Source organism: Syzygium oleosum, unplaced genomic scaffold (genome assembly GCF_021117445.2).
Source record: "Syzygium oleosum isolate NSW1041296 unplaced genomic scaffold, Sole_v2.1 Sole_v2.51, whole genome shotgun sequence".
Classification (NCBI taxonomy): domain Eukaryota; kingdom Viridiplantae; phylum Streptophyta; class Magnoliopsida; order Myrtales; family Myrtaceae; genus Syzygium; species Syzygium oleosum.
In genome coordinates, this window is record NW_026607535.1 from 487,247 (window position 1) to 498,688 (window position 11,442).

Here is an 11,442-nt window from a genome sequence, read left to right on the forward strand (position 1 = left end):
TGCGCAATCACTAAGATGTAAGAAACTACGCATTCATGTTTTAAAGATTTCACAATTTTATTCTTTTATTAGTTAACATAAGTAATTAAGTAATTCCGCACCATTGGACACATATAATTAATTAGTATATTTTCTGCAAAACTACCGCTTACAAGATTCATGACCCAAAGCGGAAGTGGGTAGAGAGGAATGGAAGATAAGAAAAGAGACAGGATAAGTGCTAATGATTTTTCTGCAGACAAGCCACAACAATGATTTTTCTGCAGCCAAGCCACTATTGAAGGGCTTTTCTTTCTATATTTCTGCAGACAAGTCACAACAATGTGTACCATTCAGTGAATAAGAAACCATCAACCATCGATCATTGACCTTGGGTGCACTACCATTCAATGATTCTGGACAAGTGTTTTTGTCTGCCAATATATGCTGCGGGAGCCGCTGCGATGTTGATGTATATACATCTGCGTGTATTCCGGGGTGAATTTCTTGCCTTGACACAGTGTAATCATAATCGGTGTTGACCGGGGCCAATCGCAGCTGTCAGTCACGTGGGTTTCCCGCAGATTCCCCAAATCTCAATGGCTATGATTGCATGTGGTCCATGGGCCATGGCGGCTGGAAATTTGCGAGAAGCCTGACTGTCGGGATGTTTACTTCTAGTCAATAAGTGGAGTACCCACACCACTACTTTATAGAAAGCTCAAATGTTGACATCTTAGATAGTCCGAAATTTGATACTCAATATACAATATTACGCCCCCAATTGCAGTCGAATCGTGCGTAAAAATCGTTTGAGATACTGTCTAGCCGATGGAACTCTTGCTCCATTCAAAGATAACAAAAGAAAGAAAAGAAAAATGGGAGAACAAGAGGCAGAGGCAGAATTCTTGCATTGAAAAGTTGTTCCATGTGATGAATTTATGCTACTCTTTACTACCGATCTAAAGTACCTCACATAGAGCAAAAATTTGCAGCAAGTGCAGAAAGTTAGGTGATCAATATAGGTTTATCTAGCTTCGCTAGCATACGGTAAGGAGGACCACTACTAGTCCATCGATGCATGAGACAATGAGCATCCTGGAAGAACCCTGAACAATGTGTAAAGCTCTTCCAATTGTAATGATTGCTTTCAATTGCTGGAGCATATCATTCCTTCTTGATGCTTCCGGCTATTCTTGGTCCTCCAACAAGCCTCTGATACTTCGAACCATTTCAGGATGATACCCACTCATCTCCAAGGAACTGAAATGAAAATACGTAGATTCATATGCATACGTAAAAATGTAGCAACAGATTACAGAAACGAGTCTTCATTTGACATGCTTGAAAAGCTGCTTAAAAGGTCCTCTCACCTTGTGACTTTGATGTTGCAGCGGATGAAGGCAGATTCTACATCTCCAAGACAATACCTGAAACCATGGAGTATTAAAACATTAAAGCATCTGTGCAGTATTGGAAGCGCAGCACGGTTGGATGAACAAGTAAGCTAAGAGTGGCCGTACTACAAAGATTACGAAGTTTATCAATTTACTCCTCCTTTAAAAAGCAACTGTTTTAATGTGAAGATAACGAGCTTCTTGTTAATGATGAGAAATAGAAATTTGAAATCAGCTTCATCACTCCTAATATATGCTAAAGTTTGCAACATACAAGTACATGGATGAGGTTGGAGCATCTCAAGGTGCATTTGATTAAGACAGGTTTTGGTTCTTAATTTCACTATAAATATTTAAAAGAATGCATATATTGATTTCTTCTATTTAATTTTCGCTTTTAGAACATGTCTGGTGCTATTAACAGAGTATCTTGTCTGTTCCTTGTCCTATTGAAGATTCAACATCAAGAGCCTTTCCTGAAATTTCAATTTCCTCCCTCTTCCACTTACAAACAATGAAAATAACATTTTGTTGCCTTCTACATCTTTAGAAAATTACTTTTCAGGACTCCACAAAATTCAAAAGCAGGGTAAGCTGGATGCATTTGACCACTTTCTGTTGTCGTTGGAAATGAAAACTGCAAAACTAGGGGCGGACAAAGTTTTCCACATGATACCATAAACCACTCTGTAAATATACCACAAGAAGTACAGAGGGAAAAGATACACAACAGATGGACTATAGAGAAAATTGTTAAACCTTAGCAGTTAAGCGGGAGTCATACTTATCTTTAAATCGGCCGGTATAGCAGTAGCAGATTTTTGGGCCTGACGCAGGAACGGTTTAAGCCTATAGGACAACGGTAGAAACTACTAGGTCACACAGTGCTTAAACGTACATCTCGTATAATATCAGATGTTATTTTCTCATGAACAGTTTTGAGTAAGATCGGGCACATGTAGTCCGATGGAACCTCCGATTGTATGCTCGTTCTTGCAGCCTATCGTGAGACAGCACATGAAAATTTAAGTAAGCTGAAAGTAACAGCAGCTTGAAAATGGTCATGATGCCGATCCAAATTCACTGCCACGCTGTAACGTACGGTGCAGTTATCTTATGAAACAGCCAATTGAGAGGCAACTTCAGGTTAACTTCTGTATGACCAGATATGTTATTAACTAAAAATGTCTTGTGCAACAATACTGTACCTAACCGATGTTGATAAATAACAATTAATTTTTCTGATTAGAATGATTTCATGCATCTGAAGATCAAAGCTCCAAAAGGTGAATTTGTCTAAGGCACCTCTTTGCAGAGGACCGCTGCCTGCGTAGTGTCATCGAGTCAAACCTCGCTGCAAGCTGTATATTCTTACAAAACCAAGCCTGTATTGTGAGGTAGTCAATTTGTCTTTGCGCTGTGAGGTCATCAAAACAATGGATCTATCTAGATGGCTTAAGCGTGGTTGATTAGCTGGTCATGCTCATTAACAAATATCACTTGACTAACAACAGCCTAATCAGTTAATATCATGAATAGTAACTTTCTCAGAGGAAAATTGACTTTCGGCCTATTGATAGTTCCTCGTGCAAGGACATGGTGCGGTTTTGGGGATTTTGGTGGTTGTAGTATGGGGTGGTGTTCCTTGGTGATCACATGTGAGCGGAGCCGATGGTGGCAAGTGTTCACTAATAAATTGAAGAATTATAAGATTGTAATCACTCACGCTTAAGTATTTTTAGTACTCTATGCACAATTCTCGTGCTAGCTTTGAGAACTCACAATGAGCTCTCTTTTTTTATTTTTTTCTCGTGCTAGCTTTGAGAACTCACAATGAGCTCTTTTTTATTTATTTTTTGGTCTATGACCTTCCGGTATCCGGGGTATCCTAACTAAATCCGGAAGCGAGCACTGTCGGACCCATAAGAGGAGTGGCTCTCCCAAGGCCGTTTGCTCCATACACAAGGCTCGAACTCGAGAACTTGCTTAAGGGACCCCAGGCTCCTTACCACCTGGGCCAACGGACGTTGGTAGTTATACACAGAGGAGTCCGCACCCATTTATTACGCATGAAGAAGTCTTCCCTTCTTTTCGTTTGCCAGAGGAAATGAATTAATAAAACAAAACAAGCCCACACCTTTTGATAGTTAAATGATATTGTCAAAGGTGGGGCCCCCTTCATTTATGTGTGCAGAGAAGAATTCATCTTCTCGGTTCATGCAACTCCTTATAATGTTAATTGGTTGGAAATCCTGCGCGGGAAAGAAATTGGAGACTCTGCTGCGCATTAGTCAAAAAGTTCCGTCTCATTTGTCTTCAACAGATTTCTCTTAAACGAGACCCATGCGCAACTTGCAAAAAACACATCTCGTGCGCCACCGAACATTAGATAAAAACATGTGCAGCCGAATCCACAAAATCAGCAAGATGACGTGCGTAAATAATTTAACAGCAAGCGCAATCAGAGTCAGGCTGTGGCGCATGGGGGCGGAGGGAGGGGCTCTCGGTGGTGCGGAAAGAAGATGTGACGTGACAATAGACTTATTTCTTAATTTATATTTGATGAGCTAAATTATTATATGAATTAGTTATAATCAGTAAATGAATCATAAATGAATTTAGAATGGTAAAACTCAAAATAATATGGGTGTTAAATAAGTTCACCACTTCTTCAGACCCATCTCTATGATCCTCTCTTTGCTCTCTCTCGCCCTTGCTCGATCTTGCCCTCGCTCACTCTGCGCTCTCACCTCAGTTTAAGTACGAGTTTCCTAGATGATGTTAAATATGGAAGTATTTTTGCAGTATAAGAGTCCTCTCACATGTGATTTTAAGGAGGCAGTGGATGAGGCAATTTTACATCTCCAAAAAGATATCTGAAACCGAGGATTGACAGATCAATTGGTCAGCTAACTCTTTTAGGTTTTTGTTATTCGTCATGCATATATGGCCATGCTTGATTCAGGAACGTGGACATGTTGTTTCATCTTCAGTAAACATATTTGACAGAAGTGGTCCCTGAATGTAGGACTTCCGTTCGTCTAGGAAAGTCGCTGCCGATCAAGACACAGCTTTTGGTTGAAACTTTTATACAGCGCACTGGAAGTGGCAGCACCACAATGAGCAAGTAAGCTAAGAGTGGATGTACTACTGAGATTTTGAAGTTCGTCGATTTACTCCTCCTTGTAATTCAACTACTTACAGTCAGAATCTGTCTTGACCAATAATTATGGCATTGATTTATCCTCCAAGTATTTCATTATCAACGTTGGTCGAGATGCATTTTGGGGATAGATTTTTCTGGTGAACTATTTTCCTCAGTAGCTGTACCATGAACAAGAAGGGTTAGCTAATTAATTTGATTTAGTTTACAATGACACTTTTCTGCTGAGAATGAAACAGCCCAAGAATATGACAATAAAATGAGTAAAAGGATAAACGAAGGTCATCTCATTCTCATATGATGGTACAAGACGAGGCTTTGCAAGAATCTCTAACTAAATATGACATCTGGGAGACAACTTAAACCGCAACTTAGACAAACATGAAATTGGATCATGAGTAGGGGAGGCTATGTCTTGGAAAGTAAACTGGTGTGCGAGGTTGTGGTACAGACTAAAGAGCCTTACAATATCCATAATCCACGAATTTCTAATGACCGTAAAGTTCAATTCGCGGTTTTAATGCAGGAACCTTCAAATATTGATCAAAGAAAAACTCAAAACCATGTATGGACCTTCTGCATCCTTGATTTAAGAAGTGTACCTCCCAAAGTGGGTACTGGCACGAATCCACTTCTGCAGACAAACATCTTGATAAGGAAAGATAATGACTCTTTCGCGAATTTCCTCGCATCTACAAATTATCACGCTGTCGGTCCGCTCAATATCAATCTCGTCATCATCATATTCATCTCAGTCACTGTGGAACAAACTGCCGATTCTGCGGTCCACCTCCAAACTCGAGGGACAGTTGAGGAGTCTATTCAGCGTGAGGTCCATGATTTGTCTGTCTGTTTCGCTGCTTGTTTTTAAGGGACAAAAGCTTGGGTAGCTCTTTCTGTAGCTTTGTCGAATGAAATTGATTCTCCAAGAGATCTTGGTTTTCCCGGCTTCCCCTGAAATCACTTTTCCCAGAAGTTCCAATTGCGAGTAATCCATGTGGCCAGTCGTCGAACTCTTCTCAAGGTTCTAGCTTCATCTGATCTAAACCATTAAGGCCTAACAAGATAAAAAAAATTCCACCAATGCAAGAGACGAATGCAAGAGAACATGAAGTTCATGTATAGCGACGATGACGGTTCATCCCGGGAGACTGAAACTGATAATTGGGCTGATGGGCCGATCCTGGGCCCTATTATCAGATTGGGCAAGCCCAATTTAGGAAAATCATATCTTAATGACCCGTCTTCACGTTAGAAGAGCTAATTGACATTCCGGTTACGCCCTGTTTGGTCAAAGCCGAAGCAAAAGGGCCCTTTTTCGAGTTCTATCAAAGTCATTTGTAATTTTACGAAATTGATGAAAAGATTCAAGATGACTCTGAAGGCTATTGTTCATCCAAATCAGATTAAAGTCTGATCTCAAGCCCTAAAAGTCAAAAGAGAAAGTGAAGAACCGAGAGTAAGAGATAGACGCAACTTAAAAATACCTTGAGCTTGGGCTAGCCTACTGTGATAATCTGTCTAATTGCAAACTTCCCAATGTATTGATTGAAATTGAGCTATGCTCATTTTAAGTTATCGATAATAATACTATATCGATGGTATTAATAAAGACATTACATGTATGATAGCTAATTAAACTATCGGTGGTTCAACTTATCCATGTAAACCCAATGCAAAGAGTTTCTCCCTAATCCGGTGCAGCTGATTTGCAACTCTATCAATGCTCATCCGTCTTCCTGGCACTTGGTACGAACAAGCAACTCCAATGTTATACACCATAACCAAACATTCTTGAAATGTGTCATCGCTTTCGGAAAGCCGATGACGACGACTATAGGGGCCTAAATGGCTCTCTCTTTCTTGAAGCAAAAAGCTGTCCGTGATTTCTAGCACTCGTTCAGGCAAAGCTTCTGCGACAAAACTATGAAGAGTCAAATTGTCTTTGAATGTGTCATCAATGGGACTCAATCCTGTGAATATCTCAAGTAAGAGAATGCCATAACTATAGACATCGCCTTCTCTTGAAGTCTCACATCCCGTTGCATATTCTGCCACAAATTTTGATCACAGTGCAAATCAAATTAAATTGCAGATCATCAAATCGAGTTATCATTAGCTACCAAACTTCACACAGGAAGGCCGATCAATAATTTTTGGCTATATAAAATTTCTTGGTTTGAGAGAGAGAGAGAGAGAGAGAGAGAGAGAGAGAGAGAGAGAGAGAGAGAGAGAGAGAGAGAGAGAGAGAGAGAGAGAGAGAGAGAGAGAGAGAGAGATTACCTGGTGGAGCATAACCAATTGTCCCTCTAAGGCCCATTGAGCTCATAGTATCAAGGGAAGATTTAAGAAGGAATTTCGCCAATCCAAAGTCGCCAACATGTGCGACCATCTCAGCATCTAAGAGAATATTGCTTGGCTTTAGATCACAATGAACAATCGGGATGTGGCACTGGTGATGAAGATAATCTAGTGCAGAAGCAACATCAATAGCAATATTTATCCTACAAATGAAATTCAACTTTTTCGGAAGCTCATTCCCATGAGATGATGTTGCATACGAGTGTAGCCACTGGTCCAAGCTTCCATTGTCCATGAATTCATAGACTAAGGCCTTAAAATCATTTCCTTGATGATCACTACTAGAGCAAACTGTTAGTATCTTCAAAAGATTTCGATGTTTGGTGTTCTTTAATGCCTCGCACTCAACTATAAAGCTCTTAAGAGCACCACGGCAGACTAAATGAAGCACCTTCACAGCAACAACCATTTCATTGTCCTCGAGTATCCCCCTATAAACAGAACCAAAGCTTCCAACACCAATCAAATTTGCCGAAGAAAAACCTCTTGTTGCTTTTAAGAGTGTCCCATAAGATAAATTCAGATGTGAATCATCCATTGAACTTGAAACCGGTTCATTTACTTTCTTCTTCACCCAACAAAGATATATAAAAGCTGCAATAAGAGCCATTCCAAGAATTCCAGAAAAAACAGAGGTGAAAATTATCACCATATTGATCTTTTTGATTTTGTGGCTTTTGGAAATGCAATTGGGAAGGTGAAATTGTGGTAGTCCGCCGCAAAGCTCGTTGTTTCCAACAATAGAAGTACCGGTAGCATTCTTAAAGACTCCTTCACGTGGTAGCTTGCCTTCAAACTTATTGTACGACAAATTCAGAAGTTTTAAGGAACGAAATGCCGCTAAGAATTCTGGAATCTGACCTGACAAATTATTGCGTGACAGATCTAGTTCTTCAATACCTCCTAACAATCTGATTGATTGCGGAATTGACCCATTAAAGAAGTTGCCCCCCATCCTCAGTGATACCAATGCAGTGCAATCACCTAAATTACTTGGAATTTCACCTACCAACAAATTGTCAGAGATATCCAATGCAGTCAAAGTTCTCAAGTTGCCAACTTCTGTGGGTAGAACTCCAGTAAGATGGTTACGAGACAAGTCCAGAATGATGTCTAATGATGCGAGACCGATAAGCTGTGGGGGTATGGCACCACTAAGATTGTTATTAGATAGATCAAGAAGATTAAGAGACCAGCAGTTTGATAGATGTGAAGGAATTTGCCCATGAAAGTTGTTCCCATTAAGATATAGTTGAATCAACTTTGTTAGATTTCCCAAAGAAGATGGGATAGTCCCTCCCAAGTTGTTATCACCTAATTCCAGTAGCGCTAACTTTTGTAGATTCCCCAAATTTGAAGGGGCAACACCTGAAAGTTGGTTCCAATTCAAAAACAATACCTCCAAGTTGACAAAATTCCCGATTTCTTCTGGAATCTCACCAGATATTTGAATCATGGTTGCAGAAAATACCTTGAGAGTGGTGGATAAATTACCTAGGCATTTAGGTAACACCCCACCAAACTTGTTCAAGCTGAAATTCACATCCTCTAATTTGGTGCTGTTAGTCAACGAGCAAAGGAAGCTCAAGTCTTCAGGTTTTCCGCTTCCAAGCTGATTATTAGAGATTATAAACCAACCAAGCTTATACAAATTTTCCAAAGATGGTACTTTCCCGGAAAATTTGTTACTTCCAATTTGAAGCGTAGTTAGTTTTGTGCAATTCGATATCGAGGGAGGAATCGTCCCCTCAAGTTGGTTCCTGATAAGACTAAGAATATCAAGATGTGGGAGTTTGAGGCCTATGTCTGCCGGAAGAGTCCCCTCTATCCGGTTGTCTCTAACATCAAACAGAGTTAGCGAAGAGAGATTTAGTAAGGAAGATGGAATTGTACCCGACAATCTGTTTGCTCCTAAGGAAATCATTTGCAAGTTTGTCAGGTGGCCTAGAACTTGGGGAATGCTCTCACCCAAGTTGTTCTGGGCTAAATAAAGGACCTCCAGTGAAGATAAGTTCCCAAAGGAGGAAGGCACATTCCCGCTCAGATTATTACCAGACAAAGCGAGCTGTCGTAGCTTCGGCAATGAACCAAGCTCTGCAGGAATTTCTCCGATTAGTTGGTTCATTTGAAGGACGAGGCTGACAAGGTTAGAGCAACCCGATATGTTTTTGGGAATTTCGCCGACCAATGAATTGTTGTGCAATCTTAGGATACGCAAGCGTCGCAAGTGGCTGATCTGTGGAGGGATTTCTTGGTTGAAACTATTGTTTTGGAGGGACATTTCCCTTAAGAAGCTGAGGTTTCCGACATGAGGAGAGATCGATCCGAAGAGTCCTTGTGATTGCAAGTTGAGGACCGTGACCCTCTTGTGCCTCCGGCTGCATATAATGCCATACCACTGGCAAAACCCAATGCTATCGTTCCATGAGTTGAGCACGCCGAAGGGATCTTCGTTTATGCTGGCCTTAAATGTGAGAAGCGCAAGTCTGTCTGTTTCATTGGTGTTGGAGGAGACTTGGTTAAGGCATAGTGCAAGAGCAATACAAAGAAGCAAGGGGCATGATTGAAACTCTGCGAAACTAATGCCCAGGAGTTTCATGACTCAAAGCCCAATGAAGCGGGTAGGTTTGAGAAACAAAAAGGCAGGATCAGTGCTACTGGCAACTTTGAAGAGCTTCACAGGAGTGGGGTGTCAATTTTGAAGCGCTATTCTTATTTTTTTTATAAGAAGGTGTCGATTCATCTTTTATTTTTTCAGGACAGCTTTTTGAAGCGCTTTTCTTCTTTTTTTCTTTTCTTTTTGACTCAGTAGTCATTGAAGCGCTTTTCTTTCCTCTCTTTTTTCCTTTTTGACTCAGTAGTCATTGAAGCGCTTTTCTTTCTTCATTTTATCTTTTTGACTAAGTAGTCATTGAAGACTTTGCCTGGCCATCTGCGCGTATTGTGGGGGCTGGAGTGAATGGAAGAAGGGAATGTTGAAAATTCACTTTTGTTGGAGGACATGGACTTGGCGATAGGAGGCAAACCTTAAACGAAAGTGACTTCCTGGGTTTAGAAGTGAGAAACGGACTGAGTTTGAGGGCCATTTTCTTTTACTGAAATGTGATGAGTCTGCTTTTTGCTTGGCTTGGTTTTCTCTTTGGGAATGAAGACTCCCGTAAGATGTTTTGAAAATGTAAGTTCTTTATATAGGGGAATGTAAATTCCTCCATTAAAATGGTACTAGAGGCACATTTTTTTTTCTTTTTCCTTTTTTTTAAATAATTTTTCTTTGGTCATACACAATTAGTTAGCTACTCACCTTGAAATCTAAAGTCACTTCATCCATGCTGCCTTTAGGTGGAAAGCAGTAAGTATAGTCAATGAATTTTGCCCATTTAATACTTTTGGACAATAAATGGTTTCAATAGAATCGCTTGAAAGGAAAATTTGTTTGTTATGGTCAGTGGATTTTTGTTATTATCGCATAATTTCGCGCAATTTTGGGGAGCAAAATGTTACTCTCTTGGGGCATTGCATTATATTTTTCTCTCTCAAATGCATATGTTGTTCCTAGTCGCTTTAACCCTCAACCATCAATATAAATGCATACCAACTATTATAAAAGTTTAAACGGTTAGATGAATATTCGAAAAAATGTATTATACACAAATGAGTCATGTGGATTTCCCAACCTTGAAAATCAGGGGCCAAGCACATTCTATACCTATTTTAATAAGGATTATGTTAAAAGGACACTTTTAAACAATTGTTAAATATAAGTTTGTCATTTTCAATATAAGTTTCTCAAAGTACTCGTTAATGAAACCAGTTTGATAACCGTCGTTTTCTTTTGGGATAATCATAATGGCGGCATTATATAGTCCTCTAGCATAAAAAGAATAAAAAAATTAAATGATAGAATCGTTTCCCTTCTTCCACGGACAATGAATCGAGAAATTTAATAGGTTTGTAATTGGGATTTTTACTCTCAGCGATCTGCAAGGGAGGTGTAGAATTCTTCTGGTAGTAAGATATTACAAGCATCTATATTCTTAGCCACGGACAAAACCTAGCTAGCATTTTCCCTCTAATATTCATTAGGGTTAGTATCACGAAAATCCTAAATTGGTACAATTATGATAAATGTACCCCCAAACTAATTTTTTGACAACAAAAAATCCCAAACTGATATACTTGTGACAAATTTACCCAAAACTAATTTTTTGACCACCAAAAATCCCAAACTGACATATTTGTGACAAATTTACCTTCCGTTAAAAGTGGATTAATACCACGAAAAATCACAAACCGGTATATCTGTGACAAACGGAGGGTAAAACCTTTGGACTAGTATACCTGTCAATTACCAAGTGTTATCAAACTTTTAAATTTGACGGTAAAATTTAACGAAAACTAACGGAAAGTAAAATTGTCACAAATGTACTAGTTTTGGATTTTTAGTGGTCAAAAAATTAGTTTGGAGTAATTTGTCATAGGTGTACCGGTTTGGGATTTGTCCTAATATTAACCTTATTCATTAAGCATTTAGTAATCATATTT

The 11,442-nt window shown here is 39.5% G+C and overlaps 1 protein-coding gene and 1 long non-coding RNA gene across 2 annotated transcripts; both read right to left on the bottom strand.

The window, feature by feature from the left end:
* Positions 1–911: 911 nt before the first annotated feature.
* Positions 912–1,647, bottom strand: LOC130136811 (uncharacterized). Its single transcript, XR_008815538.1, has 2 exons — positions 1,353–1,647; positions 912–1,242 (listed from the first exon to the last, which is right to left on the bottom strand). It is a non-coding gene; the product is annotated as an uncharacterized LOC130136811 (long non-coding RNA).
* Positions 1,648–6,109: 4,462 nt separating this feature from the next.
* LOC115662000 (probable LRR receptor-like serine/threonine-protein kinase At3g47570) lies at positions 6,110–9,575 on the bottom strand. Its single transcript, XM_030584181.2, has 2 exons — positions 6,823–9,575; positions 6,110–6,590 (listed from the first exon to the last, which is right to left on the bottom strand). Exons 1-2 carry the CDS (start codon positions 9,497–9,499, stop codon positions 6,196–6,198), a joined length of 3,072 nt encoding a protein of 1,023 aa, XP_030440041.2. The 5' UTR covers positions 9,500–9,575; the 3' UTR covers positions 6,110–6,195.
* Between the last annotated feature and the right edge of the window lie 1,867 nt (positions 9,576–11,442).

Bases quoted from the DNA above. Each gene is read 5' to 3' on its own strand.
- LOC115662000 (XM_030584181.2), bottom strand. From the start codon at position 9,499: ATGAAACTCCTGGGCATTAGTTTCGCAGAGTTTCAATCATGCCCCTTG. The intron at 6,591-6,822 runs GTAATCTCTCTC...AATTTGTGGCAG, and splicing joins AATTGGTTATGCTCCACCAG to AATATGCAACGGGATGTGAG.